Genomic DNA, 21,018 nt, shown 5'->3' on the forward strand with positions numbered 1-21,018 from the left:
TCTGTGTGAGTCTGTGGGTGGAATGTTCAGATTTTCTAGGGAAAAAAACTTCAAAACAAACCCCAAAAAGGGCAAAATTATAAAGAATAATATGGATATGTACACACAAAGGTTCAGATATTACATGGAAAGTTAATGGTGTTCCCAGGACAATCCTGATCTTCAGTGCGGACGAGCAACTTTCCGTGAGCAGTTCAGGGTCCCACTTCCCAGGCCTAGACCCTCATAGTGAGGGTCTATGACTGGTCCTAAACACCACCCTACTTAGCTCTGCAACTCTTTTTTCTCCCCCTCTCTGAATCTGTCTTAAAAAATAAAGCACTCCACTTTTTCAAGATTGACATGCATATGCTGAAGATACATATTCTTTGGACAAAAAAGACCAAGTAAGCTAGTGATTACCACACTTCACATTTCTCTGTTTTCTCCATCTTATCAATATGTATGTTACCTAACTCCAAAAGGATATGCTGAGGTCGATTTTGTCAATCTGCATCCAAAATCTAGTGCAAACTTTCATTTGCTTATTCCCTATGAACTTACCAAGCACCAGGTGCTAGAGGGTATTAACATTATCCTTACCCTTAAGAGATGTACTTTACAGATCAACAATCTCTGTAAGAAAATTAAAACCTTTTCTTACTCAACCCAAGAAGATTCTGCTATCCCTGGAATTTGTTAGAGATGTGAGAACAGGTCCTGTTTCCAAACTTAACCTCATATCCGGAGCAGCTCTTTCAAATCATGTCTGTTCTACCTGTCTCCCTTGAATGAAGCTACTATTCACTCTGTTCTTTTTAGATTTTCCTCTCTAAGATAATAAACAAATGTTCATTCTGGAAAACAGAGAGCAGTAGAAAACCGAGAGAAATTAAGTTCACTACCGCCCCACATACTGCTGAAGTACCTTTTATTACTAGTTTAAAAGTTAAGCTATTATTTTCATTTAGTTTATCTCTTTCACGTGTTTTTTTAATCTGTATCTTTACACATGATTAAATATAACTCTATATAACAACTTTCCGCTCTGCTGTTTTTCCCTTACTGTAATTGTTATAACATCATTTACTTAACCATTTCTTCCCCGTTTAACAGCACTGTTTCCATTGTTTCCCTGTTTAGAAACTGTATGATGGGAATCTCTGCACATAAATTTCATCTGGATACACAGCTATTTCCTTAGAACAGAGGTATCAGGAGTGGCATTCCTATGTCAAAAGATATGACTGATGGTAAAGCTCCTGATATATGGAGCCAGTGATTTTCAGAAAATACCAATTCATACCACAAACTAGTAGTTCATGAAAATGCTCTTTAATCACAAACTCATTAACAAAGGGCAGACTCTCTTTCATTCATTCCTTCACTTTACTAAATTGGTAGGTAAGAAACAACATCTTACTGCAGTTTTTGCTTGTATTTTTTATTTAAGAATATAATCTATTTTTCATAGAGGCTAAAATGAGACTTGGATTTCTCCTAGGATCTTCAACATGGGTGGCCCAGTAACTTGGTCTGGTCTTTCTGGCCAGAGCTTAGTCACCGCCACTTCATCATCTCCTAAATGGCGGCCATTACCACCAGCATCCTTAGCAGCAGACTGCTCTCCCCAGGACACGCCTACACCCCAGTGGCAGACAGCTCAAATGGAGCCACCAGAAAACCAGCCTGGACTAGTCTTTACTCCCCCATAACTAGCGAGACAAGCCAAAAACACTGGAATAAGATTTTGTAGATTTCCTCAGAAACTCCCACTATTCTTAATACTTTTCTCAACCCTTCCTAGCGCCCACGGCATGGTTGAGCGCAGTACCACTTCCAAGAAGCCTAGTACTTACAACACAAACTGTGAGCCTGTGCATATTATGTATGTAAAGTACACAGGTTCTTACTCTTAGTAATTAAGTTACTACCGGATACGTACATATCAACCTGTGCCTGTATGTGTATAAAGTACACATGCTTTTATCCCTATTACCTAAGTTTTCCCACATATATGTGAAAAGATAAAGGCATTTTACTGCTACTTGTTCAAAATAGTGATGGCAATAAAAATACAAATAAAGTCATGGAAGACTGACCTTCCACTACAGAGAAGTGGGTGGGGGAGAGTTCAAGTGTTGTGATTCTAGGATGATAAAGAGAACTAAAGTCATCTGTAACATGGAAGGTTCAGGTGAGGAAAACTGGCATTAAGTTTTTCATTTCTTATGTTACTTACATACGATGAATCATAAAGATTGTTGGTCATAGCCTTTGTGATCTAATAGTGAAGATTTTAAACCCAAAAGCTAATCAGGTGTCATTCTCTGTTATGCAGATTTACTGCTAAACACACTGGAGGCTGTAAGGTATTTCCCCAACAGCCAGGATCTTCCACACGCACAAAGGTGGAGTAAGAGAGGTGACCAAGTATTTAGTCTTCAATGGTTTTAAACTTTGAAATAAACTTTTTGGTGGTAGTCTATAAACTCAACTGACTTACAAAAGGCAGGAATGGCCTTCCAAAAATAAAAGGCCTCAGCTACCTTACTGTGATTCTAATAAATAACTCATTTACTAGGTTTCTCTAGAGACGGCACTCTTGCATAGGACAATCAGTAACTCAGTCCTGTCCTGAGAGCTCTTTTCCAGCAACTAATCCACTTCATCGCCTTTGCTTAAGCTTTCCTTGCCTCACTTCAGACTTTTCCACTCCTACTTCAAGATTACAGCCTTGAAGTTTGCTCAAGGAGAGCAACACATTCCGCTTTGTGTCATCTCTTACAGCACAAGCGCACATGAGCCGTCTCCAGATGAACAGCAACCTTGCCGTCTGCTCATTCACATGTTGAATATTATACCTGAAATCAACTGAGTAAAGTATGCCTGGTAAAAGAATACTCAACAGAAAGCAAGACTGCAGTATGTCTCCTCTCCTCATGAATCTAAACCTACATTTACCCTGAAATTCTTAGAAGAGCCATTCAAATATTGCCCAAAAGATACTTCAAAGCTTAACTACCAAACTGCCTTACCTGACTGTATTCCACAGATAACTGATTTGTAAAATTCTTCAACCCATTCTCTATTATAACAATAATTTAAAAAAATAATGGCATCCATCACAACACTGACTGACAAAGTTAATTCAGTTAAAAGCCAACCAGTTAAACAGAGCAGCAGTACAATCTGGCAATATGACTGTGTTCACGACTAACCAGAACACTCCAGCTAAAGCAAACCCACTAAACTACAGAAAGAAATCCATGTGAATTTCCAAAGTCATTTTTGATCTTACTAGAGAAAGCAATCATACAGTAGATAATACGACTAAACACTGATGTATTAAAAGAGTTTAAAGAACAGAATAAGATAGATAGGTAGGTAGGTAGGTAGGTAGGTAGGTAGGTAGATAGATAGATAGGTAGGGGTTTAAAGCTGCATTACCTACCAAGTGCTTCCAACAATTCCCAGTGCTTCGGGAGATAGCATTTTAATGAACTAAGTACATGTATTCCGTAGGCTCAACCCACATTTCCTGATTTCTGTGACAAAGATTGTCATTAACCTACCAAGATCACCAGGAATGCTGTACCAGTGTGGCCACACTTAAGTAAACCTTTCATCTACTTGAGCAAAACAAAAACATTGTGAAACTGGTATGGCAGGTCATACGACTTAGCACTATTATACATCAGTTTCAGATGAGACCGCCTGACTAATCCGCGTACCTGAGACTCATACAGGAAAGGCAAACACGTGTAACCTGCACAAACTGGGAAAAACAAGAACTAGTCAATTCAAGTAATTTTTAGCAAAATAACCTTATTATGTAAACCATCCAGTGAGTACAGTTCTAGATGAAGTCTGATAGATTACATGTAATTGCTATATCTTGATGCAAAAAAAGACCTCGAGTTTCTAGTTATAAAGGTCCTCACTGAGTTATTCTACAAGACAATTTGTAAGTTTGTGACACACAAGTCTTCTCTGTAGACATCATTTGTAAACTTGAGTCCTCCAATAAAGATATTTACCATCTTAAATTCCTTTAAAATTTCCCTTACATAAAACTCTAAATGAAACAAGTGGTTTCTAGAATACTTCACCTACTTATTATAGGAAAAACTTTTTTAGTATCAGTGACTAAACAAGCAATCAAGATTTGCTTATAAAGACAAGGCTGGTGTGGGGGGAACCTCAGTGATATTCAAGACCAGGCACACAACTACTAATCTTTATATACAAGAAAGAATATACATTTCATGTAAAACATCTTTTCCATTTTAAAAATAACTTTTAATTTGCATTACTGGTATCAGACTAGATACCACCAGAATAAATAAAATTTAAAAGGGGAAAAGATTAATAGGACCAACAATACCACCATATGATGAGGGTGGGGAGCAACCAGAAACCCCATACATTGCTGATGGGAATGAAAACCTGTATGATTACTTGAAAAACTGATCGGCAGTACCTACTACAGCTTGACATATATTATTCCCAAGACCCAGGATTTCAATCTTGGGTATATACCCAAGAGGAGTGAACATAAAACATGTATAAAACTAAAAACATGCAAAAGAATGCCTCGTAGCAGCTTTGTTCTTAATAGTCAAAAATGGAAATGACCCAGATGTCCACCAACAAGATGAATACAACATTTTAACATAATCACACAGTGAAACACTATACAGTCATGAAAAAGAAGAAATAAACACTATGCCACAACATGGATGAACCTCACAGATGTAATGCTGGGGAAGAAAAACCTGATACCAGAGAATACACTCTATATGATTCAACTTTTATAAATTTCAAGAACTGGTATAACTAATAAAAGGGGACTCGAGATCTGTGGGGACGGAGATCAGAACAGTGGTCATTGTAGGGCGAATATTGTTGAGAGAAGGCACACAAGAGCCTCCTGGGGTGCTGGAAATATTTACTGAATTGACCTGGGTAGTATTCACAAAGGTGTATACATATTCACACATATATAAAAACTCACTTGAGTCATACTCCATCTTACCACTTTCTGGCTTCCTGACCTTTATAAGTTATTTAATCCCTCTAAACCTAACTTTTCCTCTATACGATGGGGATAATACCTTTGACACAGGGTGGATATTAAGATTAAAACCATTCAAAAAATGGTAGTAACTATTATCACCTGTTTTTTTATTTGCATCAAAAGAGGAATATGGTGAAAGGATTTATGAATGCCAATAGCAAAAAGAAAGAACCTACAGTCATGGAAAAAATCAGACACAAGTTTTTAAACTTTGGACAAGTCTGAAGCCACACAGTATAGAACCAAAAGGCTGAACACAGCTTAACAAAAATTAATATGCAGTCACAAGAAAAGGATAAATTACGTTTATGTAATCTTAGAAGGTGTGAAGACATATAATAACAGGAAAAGTTTCCAGTTGACGTGGTTAAATAAAATAAAAGCAATTCTAACACCTAAGGGTTGGTTATCTTCAGTTACCTGGAAAAGGCAGTTATGCAAAGTGAACAGATAAGAAATTAATCATTTCTTATTAATTTTAAGTAATTTTCTCTCCTAAATAAAAACTGTCAGTTTGATTTAAAGCCTCTCATACTCCCTTTTACTTAAGAACAGTCAGCAGAGAAGATGTTCTAACACTAAGGAGGTGTTTATTTAATCCCAAATTGCTCATAATAGCATAGCTTTTAATTATAAAATGCAAATGCCATGTTTAAATTACAACTATAGCAAAGGTGTTACAGTTTTAACATTATTTTCTGGATTTTTTTCTTATAATAATGGTCAAAAGTAAAATTATTATTTCTTATAAATTTTATGTTTCTGCACAGAGAGCTTTCTCACTAAAACAAAACAGAATCTAACTTTTACCAATCAATGCAATGCCAGAGCGCTAAGTTAAAAAGCTTACCTAACACAATACAGTTCAGCACATAAGTAATTGCAAAAGATCATTTCAATCTTCAAACTTTTACTACAGCTTTTACAAATTCTATTTGAATTCAAATTTGAATTCTAATTCAAAATTCTAGTTTGCTCATAAAAAGCTACTAAAAATGTAAAACTAGTTTGAAAAACTACTACAACTGTATAAATTAAATACAGAGACATTTTCCTTTTTACAGTTCTCTTCAGCTCACCAAGAAAATTTATGCCTAAGAGTAACTGAGGTAATCCTTCTTTAAGCTAATATGTCCAAAATTATTGCTATGTATTAATTTGTGTCAACTTTTCAAAAGCATAACACTTTGATGTTATTTTTATATCTCCATTTTTTTCTGGCACTGAACTGCATATTACTGGAGAAACCAAAGTAAAACTCAGGCTTTATCCAAGTTCATTTTAAGCTAGGCTTTAATTTTCATTTAAGCTTTATCTTTCAATGCCCACATTTAAATTTTCTAAAACAAACCTCATATTCCATAAGGAAGCAGTCAAATATATTGTTAGCAAAATCATTAAGATGTCATAGTCCCAGGAAAGGCAGTATGGAAGAATGCATTTTCAAGAAAAAATGCATTTTCACACACAGAAACAAGTTATAGTTTTAAACAATAAACCGTAAGTTACATCATGACACGAATAGAGATGTTAAAAAGAGAGAACTGCAAAGTCCCTTTAAGGCCAACAGGATTTGCTTTTATATTCATGTTACGTGAATTCTTTCATTAAGGTTTCAAAAAACAACATTTATGAAAAGCAGTTACTATGTTATGATGGAAGCCATTTTAAGACTTAGAAACCAACTTTTGCTAAAAGCACAAATATATAGTAAACAGTAACTGGAATTCAAAGGGGTTGGGGATGAGTCCAACACAATTACTTGTAGCTGAAACTGGACCCAAAAAACTCCAAAATTTTTTAGATCTCTAGGAATTAAAAAAACATTAAAAGCTAGTCACATGTTTTCAATTAAAAGAACACAACTATACTTGCATCTGAGCAGATTATCTGTGCTGGGTTTAAGTCTACTGCCTACTAAAAATTTAAATGGCTAGATTTGTAAGCAGGTTGAAAACTAACACTCAATAATTAAAAAGAAAACCACCTACACTTGAATACATTCCACAGTCTCACAATCTACAACATGATTGCATCTATTTCAAGAATGCTAGTCCCAACTAATTCCTAATTCTAAATGTAAAAAATGAGTCTTTCTCTGTGGAAGTTGATAGAAAATTCTACCAAAATCCCCTTTGACTGTTTTAGTCATAAGTTCTGTTGTTGTTTACTACTGTTTTGCGGGAAGGGTGGCGGGTACTTTAAAAAAAAAAAGTGTAATATGATTATGGTGTATGACATAAGATATACTGGTATTTAAATAGATTTTAACAGCAAATTTAATGCTTCAAACTAATTTTTTTTTCTGTTTTAAATAACTCACAGGTGACCAATGCTTGCTTATTACTATAGTCTATTTAATCTTTAAAGATCAAACTCCAGGAGTCCATAGTTCAGAGAAACACATGCTTTACGAAACCTGGGATGTGGTTGCTTAACACAGAGAAAAGTAAAAAGCACTGAAATCATCACACACCGGCAATGGGAAATAAATATTCTTTTTCAGAGTACAGTGCCTTTATTTTAGTCATTACCTCAAGTCATCAAAACAGTCCTGAAAGGTAAATATTATTACCTTCGTTTTACAAAGCAATGGAGGAAACTGAATTTCAATAACTTGCTTGAGGTCTCACTGCTAGTGGCAGAGCAAAGATTTAAACCTAAGATTTCACATTCCAAAGGCCATCTTCTTTTCACTGTCCCTTTACCCACTGCAGCCTATGGCTGTAGCATTCATCAAGGAGCTGGCAGGACCAGTCTTCAGCTGCTTGCAAGGCATGTTGAAAGACTGGGCTTTTTTTATTTGCTAATGTGAATGAATTAAAAGACTCAAAAGCAAATTGAACAAAGTCAAGAATAATGAGGCGTGCACTAGGATGTCGATGTGTATCCCAGGGCGCTGGTGCTGTAAAATCCCCGTGGCTGAATCCGACCCAGATTGTCCTCAGCTCTGTGCTGTTGCTGGAGCAGAAGGGTCTCCTGGACCCTCGGGGGACAGGTGTGAAGCAGTAAACTCTGCTTTGTCCTCGGCGCTGGCCTGACAGCAGCCGTTTCCCTTATGACCTGTATAGCTAGGTTCTTTCACACACTGCCAGGCCATGTGAATGTCCATCTGCAGCAGAAAGTTTACATGAGATTTGAAAATATCATAGCCCGTTTCTGAAGGGCCTGCAGTTTACCAGTGTGCCAAGGCATGGAGGTGGGAGATCTGCTGGCCTGGGCCCTTCTGTGCAGCCAACCAAACAGGAACGCTGATGGGGAGCACTCTCTGCCCTCATCATTTCGGCGATCCTGAAGGCCACCAGGCCCCCTTGCTCAAGCCAAGGTCCTTCAGCCAGGCCGTTTCACAACAACACTCTTGCCTGACCAATACAGCACTCCTATTTTCTAAGAGTGGGTACTATTGGTCAGTTACCCTGTCGTGCAATAAATGCTCTGTACATAAACATGCTTATTAATTGTGAATTTCACTACTTCCTTCTTTTCACCATTTCCTCTATTTCATGTCAGTCCTCTCCTTTCTGTTTCTGCTGTAACTAGCCTCATCCAGCTCCTCATGATCCCACCATGCAGTAACCTCTTCACGAACCAGTCTTTAAAATCCCTTCTATACACTGCTGCCTAACTGACCTTTAAAATCGGTTTTTCACTTCAGTTTCTTTCAATGGCTCTACATAGTGAACCGAATCAATTTTTAACACCTTTGCCTAAATTTTAATGCCCAGTTTGTATTCTGCCTATTTATTTATCCAACCTAATTTCCTACCTCAGATGGACACCAAAGAACCTAATCTGTCTCTACAATTAAACAATCACAAATCAGACCAAGTAAGCCCTCCTGCTTCCTAACCCTACGTCTGTCCGCTTGCAAGAACTTTAAGGGTATCGAAACGTCTCAGACACACATTAGAAACTTCCAGCAGTTCCCCCACTGCTTATGTAAATTCAAACTTTCAATAAGATCTTGAGAATTCTTCATGATCTGGCCTCAAAATATCTTTCCTGTCTTCTTCTTACTACAACCAGCGGGCATCCTGTTCTGCAGTGTCACAGAGCTCTTACACTCATTCGGCAGCGGTCACCCTGCTCCCCCCGCCCCCGGCCCATGTCTGTCTGCGTCACGGTGCTCAAGTTGGATTCATAGCTCCGTTATCTCTACCTATTAACACCCTCCCCATCTCTCAAGGTTCTGCTCCTACTTCACGATCCTTCCTTGATATCGTTTCTGAGCATTAGATCACCCTAGGTGGTTTTTCCACAAAACTTTCTTTATATTGCATATCTGACTCTGTCTTGTATTTCAGTTATATTGGCCCACACATCCTATCTTCTCTTTTAGAGCATGAAACTCTGAAGGGCAGGGGGCTCTGGCCTGATCTTGACATCAATCCTAGTAACTCGTAGCACAGGACCTTTCTTAAAATACCTGTTATAATGAATACCAATAAATGGGATGTATTTGGATCCTTGGCAGAAACCATCAATACTCTACCTGGTAGATGTGGTGAGAAATAAAATATAAGCAAAATGACAAAAAAAAATAAAAAGTTAAAACTTTTAAAAGAAGCTGCTAACAGCACTTCATATATCTCTCCCTAAGTAAACCATGGTCATTTTCCCAGCCACCCTGAACGTGGTCCAGCCACTCCTGTCTCCAAGAGCCCTACACACACTGCCCCCCCACCCAATACTCGCTTTCTCCAACATCCACACTAAGCTATTTTCCTGTGAGACATACACGCTTGCACCATAACATTCCCTAGAAAGAAAGCAGGGCTGAGCCCAGTGCTCTCGACCACGGCAGAGCCAGTGGCTACCCATCAGTGTCTGTCAAGGAAAACACGACACTAAAACAGCTGAACAGCCTTTCCACTAAATCTGAAAGGCTTGTTGTTTTAATTGTGGTAAAATACACATAAGATAAATTTACCATCTCAACCATTTTTACCCGCACAGTTCAACGGCTATAAGTGCATTCATGCTGCTGTACAACCAACCTCTAGAACTCTCTTCTCCTTGCAAAACTGAAACCCTAGTCATCAAACAGTAACTCCCCACTTCCCTTCCTCACTGCCCCCTGCCCCCAACAATTACCACTCTGTCTCTATGAATTTAATGACAGTAACTTCCAAGGTACAATTGATAAAAGGTCCTAGGTTTCTTCTCTCTCAAACAAAATTACAGATTTTGGGGGGAATGATGCTAGGATTTGAAGGTTTTTTTTTTTAATTTGTTCTTATCTTTAGTACAGAACTCAATAATATACCTGAAATGTCACATGAAACAGTATCACCTACAGAAGAACCAACCTTTTCTAAATGATTTGTCTGTTCTGACAAACTAATGGCAGTTAAAGTAAGTTCCTTATAGTTTTAAAATTAAAAATATTTGAATTTTTTTTCATTAACCACAATAATGCAGTCATTCTCAGGATGTTAAAAATTAATTTAATAGAAGCAAAACAACAAAAAACCCTCCAACAGTCCCTTTGGGCTTGTAGAAAAACCAGAACTTCTATTAGTTAACTTTTGTTAAGTCAGTTTTGCAGATCTAGTTTTCAGAAAATTCCAAACAATGCTATAAATTATTTCCCTCAAAGTTTAAAACTTGCAAATAGTGCTTTATGCTCTTCCCAATGCTTATACCAATTCAAGTAAACTTTCTTTCATGCTGAGACATTTTTAGCTGAATACTGCCCTATCACTACTTTGCAGGAAACCTAAATAAGTTGGCTTTTCTCTGATTCTACACCTACAAGTATAGTTTTTATTTAATCATCCTAACACTAATCTAACATAACTGCTAGATTCTCACATGCTGAATTACTGCCAACCTTATAACATTCTGGAAAACATTAGATACTGCAGGTGTGCCAGGACACACACATAGTAAGATTAATATATTATTATTTCATTCTATTTGTTGTTTTTTTTTTAAAGATAGCTTTCTCCCTATCCCACAACTTAAAACATATTTTTGTCCCTTTGCAGTTACTTACACACACACCCCACATAGTTAGAAACATCTTCTGGAATACTGTTTAGCTAAGCAGCAACATTCATGTAAGGTAGATTCTAAATATGCTTTTTAACACATACGAAATATAAGTAATGTCACTGGATAAAGTACACGAAGATAGTATTTCAGAAATAACTGCCTATAAGCCATTAACCATTAACTTATATTCTATTTCACTACAGGCACTGAGCAGAAAAGGTAAATATTTAATATCCTCTTATGGTCAATAAATCTGAATTATTTCAGCAGTCTCTGCAAATACATTAGCAAATGCCTCTGGTTATAATCCCACCTGTTAGTAAACAATTTTCAGAGCACAAAGTCACTAGTAGAATTGTAGTTTACTCAATGCCTCAAATCACATTTTCCTTTAAAATTTATGTTTTCATAAATAAATCAGTGTGAAGTCTCTACTTATACCCTTTCTGGTCCTTATCTTTCTGCCATGCATAACACACTTCTAGAATGTCACCAATAACTTAAATAATGGATGGATCTTTCCATACCATCACTATCCCAAAGATAATCCCAAAATTCAAGAATCAGTGATGATTTACGCTGGCACATTAATATGGGTGACCAAGCTGAAATGCTGAGGACAAAAGACTCCATCTTCTCTTTCATTAAGAATCTGAATCTTAATGAAGCTTTCATTTGAATTTAGGGTTAAGAAAAAATGAAAGAACAGTTAATATGAGTTTTACAAGAGAAAATTATCTTTCTAGAAAAATGTCTTTCAAACCCCCATTTTAGGACTGGCTGTTTGGAACCTGGGACACTCTCTCTTATGAGCAATGCTATAAATGGTTATCAGGTCCTCAGACTAGCAACAAAAGCCTTTTTAATCCATATATTCTAGTTTATATTTATAGTTCTGTAAAAGCTAACTGGCATGAATAAAAACATTCCAATAAGAAAATTCAGACTCCCCACTGGGGGTGTCAGGAAGCCCCTACCCTCCAGCTCGCTGCAGTGGACAGAGGCCAGGACCAGCCTGTCCACCACTGGACAGAAGGGGAGAAGGCTGTGTCTCCCACTGAGTGGACAGGGGTCCCCGCAGGGCCAGAGGGGAGGCACGCTGGAGATGGAGGAGATGGTCTAGGGAAGATGAAGGGGCAGGAAGTGGCGGGGAAGGTGTGAAGGTGGCTCAAGATCAGGATGAGGACTGGGCACTTTGAGCTTGAGGGAAGACAGCAATGGCCAAGGATGGTGAGTGCAACAGAGCTCACCAGCCTGGGGCCTCTTCAACTCATCTCACCTCTGCCCAGAACTTCACTCCTCCTCTGGCCGGCTACAGAACAGAACGGCTACAGAACAGAACGTAGCCTCTCTATGTCCTCCTTAACAATAAACCCTCTGGATCTCTAAGAATTTTTACTGCTAATAACAACAACAAGAGTGGTAAGTGGGCCCTCTTATGCCCTGATCAGTGGTGCATCCTTTCTGGAGGCAAAGGAGACTCCATTCCAGGAACTGGGAGAAGCTGGGCATGGAGGGAAGATGCTAGCTGCTCTCTGGACCAAGGCAGAGTTAAGTGGGAATGAGGGGAGAAAAGGTTCCAGCAGCAGGTGACAGATCCGGGGAGCAAACTTCCAAACTGTAGGAAGCTGCACAAAACACATCTAGCTTATGTAGATCAGGGGAGCGAACCACCAAACTGTAGGAAGCTGCACAAAACACATCTAGCTTATGTAAATCAGGGCCTGCTCATTAGCAAAACTTCAACTATTCAAAAGACAAAACGGAGTTCTAAATAGTATTATAAAAAATAAACACTTAACTGTCTCAAAAAGACAGTTTATGTCATGTAAAATGTGTCTCAAGTGTAGTTAATGTTAACATACTCCTTTCTAACTGCTGATGCCAAAGCTGCAGTTTTCTAGTAAATTACAGCGGCCGAGATAATCGAGCAATTTGCCGTCCAAGTTCTTCAGTCACACCTGGAAACAGTTAAGCCTGTCATGCCCTGTATGTTAATAGTTAGGAAGCAGAGCCTGTAGATTAACCACATCTGAAGAGTTAAATTATCATTTCATACAACTCCAAAGGATCACAAATAATGCAATCTGGTTACTCCCCAGGGGTAAAAAGGCAATGTGTGACACATGGAGATCTGGGGATAAATAATTACTCCAAATCACAGACAGTTTTTCCAAAGAATTTGTAAATGTGCCATGCATGGTTTATAAATTTTTTCTCTGCTCAAAAGTTGTCTTCAAATTTAGAAATAGGATTTTTCAGCCAGATAAAATTTCAAAGCATTTTGTAAGAAGTATACTTGGATTAACAGCACATGCACCCAACTACTACCCTAATGGGTACTTTTTCTCTCTACAAGGGCAGACAGGGGGCTACAAAAACCAGTCAGCACAAAAACAATGAACAGTAGCAGTTTGATAGCAACCAAAACCTTGACTTACAGAAATACACATAGTGCTTGGACCCATTCTAAGTATCCTGTAAAATCCTATTAAAATGATGAATCACTCATAATTTAGATTTGTTTTAAGCTAATCTGAACTCCTAAACTCCTAAATGCAGCACAAGCATTAAATCCCTCTCACAAAGGATCTATGATAAACGCCAACTTACTTTGCATAGTATTTGCTGCTACTACTCTCCAAATCACACATTATTTTTTATTATTAATATTCACCAGGACTCAAAAGAGATCTCCAACACCCTCAAAAATTTTTAAGTGAGGCCAAAAACTCCAGGTGATTTGCCTAAGGTGAAACACTGCCAAAGGATGGAGAAAAAGTAACTTCCAGTTCACACAGCCAGCGAGCAGCAGCAGAGCCCCTGGGATGAACAGGGAGTGAGAAGCAGGGCTCCACGTCCAACAACCTCTCCCCACACCAACTGCAGCTCCCACTCCAACCCCACTGCTCTAATCCAAATACACAGAACTGCAGTGCTTGCTGCCTTTTCATGAAATGACACCTCCTTCTAAGAGAGTTACCTTTACTACGGGGAATGAGAATCCATGCTACTGTCTATACACGAAATTATCAACTTATCTGTGTTCAAACACAGAACATATTTTGTTTGTTGTGACATTTTGAGATGTACAGAAATATACTGATGGAATCCTAACTGTAATCATTTAATAATAAAATGTTTAGTCAGGAGTAGAACATTTTACATGTATCTCCTTCTCCAAAGCTGCCAAGATCCTGCTTTTCCGGCCCTCGCTCTGGCCACACCACTGCACCTGCCATTCTGACCTGTTCAATGACTTTTTAATAACTGTTTACAGCCACTGGGCATAAATATCAAAGTGCTTGCTACACATTAATTACTTCTCCTTCTCCTAACATCTCTATTTACAGAGATAAGCAAACCGAGACTCAGATCAGGCCTGTGTCTGCACAGAGGGCAGCAGTTTTATATTGCTAAAGCTTAAAATTCTGACTATTGTTGAAATGATTATCAATCTGAACATAAGCTGCCTGCTTTTTTTCCTTTAAAAAGATTAACTCCATCATAAGAAATTATGTTCTTTTGCAAAATAAGGAACTTTGTTTACTGTATGTCTACATCCAAAAGCCTCACTGGACTAGAAGCACCAAGCAGGCAGCTTCTGGGTCTGCATTATTCACCGCTGCCCTGCTGGTTGCTAGCCCAGGGCCTAGATCATACTGAGAACTCAGAACAGATCTTTGGACAACAGAGGGAGGCAGGAGTGGACACTACAGGAAAAGACGAGGCTGGCGAGTCCACCTCTGTACTCAAGATGATAGAATAAACATAAACTAAATTTTTAAAAATGGTAGCAAATTAATGCTTAATCTAATTTTCCTATGTACGTCTGTTCAGTGTATTCCCAAATCTTTTATCATGATGGAATTTCATAAACTTAACTTGCTGACAGGCTAATGGACAGGTTAACTATGATTTTTCAACTACAAAAACATGATTTTCATCTTTCCCAATACCTCTCATGTAAAATATACTGGCAGATTCACATTAAATTGGACAAAATGGTTTTCTTTAGTATGAATAAAATTTAATCTCTTCTTTTTAATCATCTTGATTCTATAGATTAAGAAATACAAATAGTGATATACTGCCTACATCCATAATGAATTCACATACAGTAACTTTTATCTTAAAATTTAAAATACCATCATTTCAGCCACTCATGAATGATACTTAACTCATCTTTTACTTAAAAGAAATATGCAAATATCTAGCCTTGTTACTAGATCAGAAACCAATCAAGGTCACTATGGCGATGCCTCTGGACTCACTTCCCACAGGGCTTCATCCCGCTACAGAGCCCGCACCTGTGAGGAAGCATCAGTCTTGGAGGAGCGTGGCTCAGACACTCGCCTATCTCTAGAAAGGCTACCTTGACGGTACTTCTGTATTGTTAATTCACATTGGAGGAGTTAAACATCTTAGGAAGACAGTGTAAGAGGTTTCACTGAAGGAAACTATAAACAACTGTAATCATTTAATCATTTTCAATCAGTATTTGCTGAGTGTGCTAACACCTGCGTCAATGAAAAAGAAAAAGCAGAGTCAGAAGTGGTTCTTACCCACTAGGAGCTTAAAATCGAGTAGGAGATATTAAGGACCCACATGGCCACAATACAAAGCAAGAGAAGTGCCCTGGAAACAACAAAGAGAAGCCTTCTGCGGGGCACCACAGCTAGTGGGGAACGTGCCAGATCGCCCTTGACACGCTTCCCTTCTATAGGCGGAGATGAGGGAGAGGGTGCTCACTGGAGAGCAAACAGCTAAGTAAAAACTCAAGAATGCAGAACAGAGGTGGGACACTCAGGCCCAAATACAATATGGGTGAGGCAGGAAGGGAGACAAACCAGGGAAGGAATGTTGGGGCACTACTGCAGGAGACCCAGAAAGCTAAGGGGCTTGGACCTAGTCGAGAAGGTGGTGGGCAGAACCAAGGCACCTGAGGCTACAGAGTGGTCTGACTGCCATGCAGGCTGAACCCTAAGTCAGTGTGGAAGATAAACAGGACTCAGCCAAAAGGACAGGCGGGTGTTACAATCATCCAGGTACCAAGCACTGAGGGTCTGAGTGCAGGTGGTGACGGAAGGAATCATGGGGTTGTCACGTTGTATGACACTGTGAGGGTAGGCTGCACAGAGCTTGCAAGAAAGAGTCAAAGCAACTAGTGTTTTGAGCCTGGATGAGTAGCAGTGACAATTAACAGAAACCAGGCAACCTGGAGGGAGAACTGGTCTGGGTGGAGGGAAGTCAGGAGTTTCACTCTGGTTGTGCTGCAGGGAAGGTGTAAGCAAGACACCCCGGGAGAAATGCCAAGCAAGCAGTTACAGCTTAGAAGAAAGGTCAGGCTCAGGTTATAAATTTGGGAGCCATCTAATAAAGGCGATGGCAAAAAGCTTGGATTGGATGAAATCACTCATAAAAAGGGCATACTGGCAGAGGAGGGCGAAAGTTTGAAAATTCCTACCTGCGGGGCATGGAGGGAAAAGGGGAAGAAAAGCTAGCAATGGATCGCAGTATTGGCCAGAGACATGGAAGAACTGAAGCCAAGCTCAGTTCAGTTCAATAGGAGTTAGTGGGGCGCGTCCCATGTGAGCATTAGACGAGAGGTAAAATGATGAATAAACAGTGAAGTCCCTACTTTAAAAATGTGATGTCAAGAAAATAAAGACAAAAAAAAAAAAAAAAACATTGCAAAAAGAACTCTGGAGGACATAATTATAGCTACAGATATAGCAGAGACTTTTAATTATCATAAAAGAAAACAATGAGCAGTTCTGTCAATAGCTGAAAATAGCACAGAATGGATAACATTCTAGAAAAATACGCATTATCAAACTTGCCTCAAGAATAAATTGAAAGCCTGTAGTAACCATTAAAGATGGATTTTTACCTGCTATCCCTTAAGATATAAAATAAGCAAAACCATATGATCATATCACTAAATACAAATTAAAAAGAAAACATAAACTACTGGCAATGGGGACTTCCGTGACCTGATAAAGGCCACCCCGAGGCTGGCCATCACTCTGGGTGGTCTCCAGTCAGGACAACTCCACATCCCAAATTTTAACAGGAAAAGTGACTGCATGTGCAGTCAGGTCAGCATTTCATTCAATCCTGAATTCCATTTGATACTAAGGAAAACCTTCACGTCATTTTTGAAAAGGAAAAACTAGATTCTAGCCATCTCAAATTTTCTTTAATATCTATTTTGTGTATATCATCTGTGAATTTAATTTTCATGATTTTTTTTCAATCTGTACTCCATCGTGGTGGTACTAATTTCCACAAGTTTACTCTCTAATATACAAGAATTCTTCATTATCCTAAAACTGACTCACAAAATTCCTAGAAGCACTCTTACCCCACCCTCAATTCTAGCATGATGGAATTTGAGGAATTTATTCAAGATCCCATTTTATAATAACCTCAATTATATCCTCCTCCTTCCTCGGTATTAATGCTGTAAGGAATAAATATTTATAGTATACTGCTGTAAGTCCAGATACTTCATTATTTTTAATTAACAGAACAACATATAGCTTTTATCTTGGGTGTGTATAAAGCATGATTTTGTACAATGGCAAGACAACATGCTGTTCCCACACTCTTCCAAAGAATGCCTAGCTTATTACTGACATATTATTGATGTTCTTAGCACAGTATCTACAGAGAATCTTCTACCACAGCGGATAGATTCTTACCCTGGTCTTAAGTAAATTCAGGACTCCTAAGTTAATAAATGTAATTCATACGATTTTCCCCTAAACAGACCACTGAACAGTATCCCACACTTCCTTCACTCATAATCTGCAATTAGGTTTTGTTCCTGGAGTATTTCATTACTCAAAAAAAGGTCAAAATTGACTGTACATGCCCCTCTTTACACAATTTATAAAAATAGAAAATGAGGTTAGTACTAGCACCACCAATTCCTTGGGAAACCATAAAATATTTGGGAAAAAAAACTTTCTCCTCTAGAGAAGTGACAGTTCACAACCAACATTCACTTCCTGTTTCCAGGCCAATGTGACTTCATGAATAAACACTTCTCCATCTTACAGGAACACAAAACATTTTATTCCTTTTGGATTAGAACCTATAAAGTTTTTATAAAGCTTACATAAATCATCTTTTCTATTTCTCTCACCAACATACTCCAATAATCCCCTAAAATAACTCCAGTATACCAATCAGGCAGGCTTTTCTTTTGTAAAACCAGATTCAGTAATATTTTTGTTTCAAATGCCAGAATATTAGAATACAGCAAAAACAGCTGACATGAGCTTTTCTGTGACTCCTCTACAAATCTTCTTATAATGAGACCTATACTGACAACCTACCTTTATAGTAACATAATTGGTATAAAGGGTAAGAGGTTATGCATTCTAGCCAACAACTCCGTAACTCATTTGTTTTCTCGAAACTATTGAGTGAACGACTGTTATCAAGTGACTGACTGCATTTGTTTGCTAATTAAGCCAAGAATATTCTATTCTTTCAACAGTTATGTTGGCTTCTAAATTTTAAACAAAATTTTAGGTAAAGATTCCATCCAAACCCATGCCTATTTTTCATCCCAGGGTATGTAATTTACACATGAACATCAATCAGTTCCAAACATTACTAATGAATCTTTACCTGGGTTTTTTCACTTGAGAGGGTTTATTTGGGTTCATTTTTAATCTTTACAAGTAACTCTTTGATTTGATTTTGGCCCACTTAATTTCTAATTTACATCTTGCACATTACTCTTTCTTAATTTGGCAGTTTTTTTCCTTTTTTTGTTTTTTTGTTTTTTTTCTTTTTAAAGAAAGCTATCTTCCTTTTCACAAGCGTCAGCCGAGGCAGCCAGTGCTGCCTGCTCCGCAAAGGTCGAGGCCATGTTCAGCTCCAGTGCGAAGATCGTGAAGCCTAATGGTGAGAAGCCAGACGAATTCAAGTCCGGCATCTCCCAGGCCCTCCTGGAGCTGGAGATGAACTCGGACCTCAAGGCGCAGCTGCGGGAGCTGAACATCACGGCGGCCAAGGAAATTGAAGTTGGCAGTGGTCGGAAAGCTATCATAATCTTCGTCCCGGTCCCTCAACTGAAATCTTTCCAGAAAATCCAGGTCTGGCTGGTGCGCGAGTTGGAGAAAAAGTTCAGCGGGAAGCACGTCATGTTCATTGCTCAGAGAAGAATCCCGCCTAAGCCAACTCGAAAAAGCCAAACCAAAAATAAGCAAAAGGGTCCCAGGAGCCGCACGCTGATGGCCGTGCATGACGCCATCCTGGAGGACCTGACCTTCCCAAGTGAAATAGTGGGCAAGAGGATCCGCATGAAGCTGGACGGCAGCCGGCTCATAAAGGTGCACTTGGACAAAGCGCAGCAGAATAACGTGGAGCAAAAGGTTGAAACATTTTCTGGTGTCTATAAGAAGCTCACGGGCAAGGATGTTAATTTTGAATTTTCAGTTTCAGTTGTAAACAAAAATGACTAAATAAAATAGTATTCACAAAAAAAAAAAAGCTATCTTCTATAATCAGGGCTTCTAATTTTTCAAAAGGTCATGAGGAATTTCTACCCTAGCATGTGATCCAAATAATCTTCTATTTATTTATATATTTTCATGGATGTATAGTTGATTTATAGTGTTGTTAGTTTCCGACGTACAGGGAAGTGATTCAGTTAGGCATATATATATTATTTTTCATATTCTTTCCCACTATGATTTATTACAGGATATTGAATATAGTTCCTTATGCTATATAGTAGGACTTTGTTGTTAATTAATCTTATATTTCATGCTTTTTCCAAGATAATTCAGAAAGATTTTTAAAATAAACACTAGTATTCAGTGATGTTTTTATATCCTTTTAATTAACTTAGTAAATATTTATTAAGCAATTACTATAGTCCAGGCAAAGTACTTGGGGTACTTGGTGTTTATAGTACAGTGGTAACTTAATCAGAGGTAAGTACTATTATTCTTGTTTTTAAATGAGAAGGGTGAAGGTCAGAATGCAGAAAAAAAAATGCCCAATATCCCAAAGTTTACATGTGGCAAGAGTCAAAATTGGAACCCAGGTCTTTTTACTGTGAGAATTAGGCTCTTCCAACCTACACACCGACATAAAGCGAAATGAGACACAGTCCCTACAATGAAGAAGGTCACAGGCATATAGCAAAACCACCCCCAGCACAACATGGAAGTCCTATCAATTTTCCTAATGTCATTTTGTATTAGAAGTTTTTCTGATTTTATTTTGAGGCTTTTCCTATGTAAACTTACTAAATTAAACCATGTGCAGTTAAATATTTACTGACCGCCTATCACTTCGAATGAACTGTAAGTGCTCATAGTAAGGATGCAGGGCAGTTAAGAAATACATTTTACATCATGAACCAATACACACAATAACTGGAACCAAAGTTTCAGCATTTAGCATTACTACATGTGATATACTCTCATCTATCACACTATTATTAATGCTGGTCACAGCCCACTAAATTAATTTTACAACCCACTTACCATTCACACTCCCCAATCTCCAGAACACTGTCCTATAAGTGGCTGACCAGGCCAAAGCTCCACTTTTGCTTCCGACTCAATCTTATCATCCTTTATAAATGACACATTTATAGCCGACAGCACCCATAAAGGCCTATTTTACTACTATGCATAATAGTGGTATAACAGAATTCAAACCACTCTACACTTAATATGTTCTCATATTTAATCATGCACTACTTTTAAGAGCTTCAAATTTATCCTAATTTGAAAACATTAGGTTATTAGATCCAAACTATTAATGCAAATTAAATTGTACTTTACAAATACTTTTTAACAATTAACTACCAAAACCTAGCTTAAAGTTATCACAGTGACAGTCTATTACCATTAAAGAAAACGTACTTAGGAAAACCAACCAACTTAACCAACTTGGGTGTTTAAGAAAACCTGAACCATCCTTAAACA

At 38.1% G+C, this 21,018-nt stretch overlaps 2 protein-coding genes across 12 annotated transcripts in view; one reads left to right on the top strand and one right to left on the bottom strand.

Annotated features, from left to right (window-relative positions):
* NCOA2 (nuclear receptor coactivator 2) overlaps window positions 1–21,018 on the bottom strand; it is a 227,431-nt gene that overhangs the window by 166,530 nt on the left and 39,883 nt on the right. Inside the window, exon 1 of one of the 11 annotated variants that reach the window (XM_074354937.1) lies at window positions 3,434–3,452. The exons of the other annotated variants lie outside the window; for them this stretch is intronic. The gene's annotated coding sequence lies outside the window, so the exon portion shown is untranslated. Of the gene's footprint in view, window positions 1–3,433; window positions 3,453–21,018 lie in introns of those variants that run through there. 11 annotated transcript variants of the gene reach the window in all.
* On the top strand, window positions 18,890–19,554 carry LOC105078572 (small ribosomal subunit protein eS7-like). Its single transcript, XM_045504452.2, has one exon. The coding sequence runs from the start codon at window positions 18,943–18,945 to the stop codon at window positions 19,537–19,539; it is 597 nt and encodes a 198-aa protein (XP_045360408.2). The 5' UTR covers window positions 18,890–18,942; the 3' UTR covers window positions 19,540–19,554.

Source organism: Camelus bactrianus, chromosome 29 (genome assembly GCF_048773025.1).
Source record: "Camelus bactrianus isolate YW-2024 breed Bactrian camel chromosome 29, ASM4877302v1, whole genome shotgun sequence".
In the NCBI taxonomy this organism is placed as follows: Eukaryota; Metazoa; Chordata; class Mammalia; order Artiodactyla; family Camelidae; genus Camelus; species Camelus bactrianus.

What these genes read in the sequence shown, in the direction of transcription:
- LOC105078572 (XM_045504452.2), top strand. Translation starts at nt 18,943, where the DNA reads ATGTTCAGCTCCAGTGCGAAGATCGTGAAGCCTAATGGTGAGAAGCCA.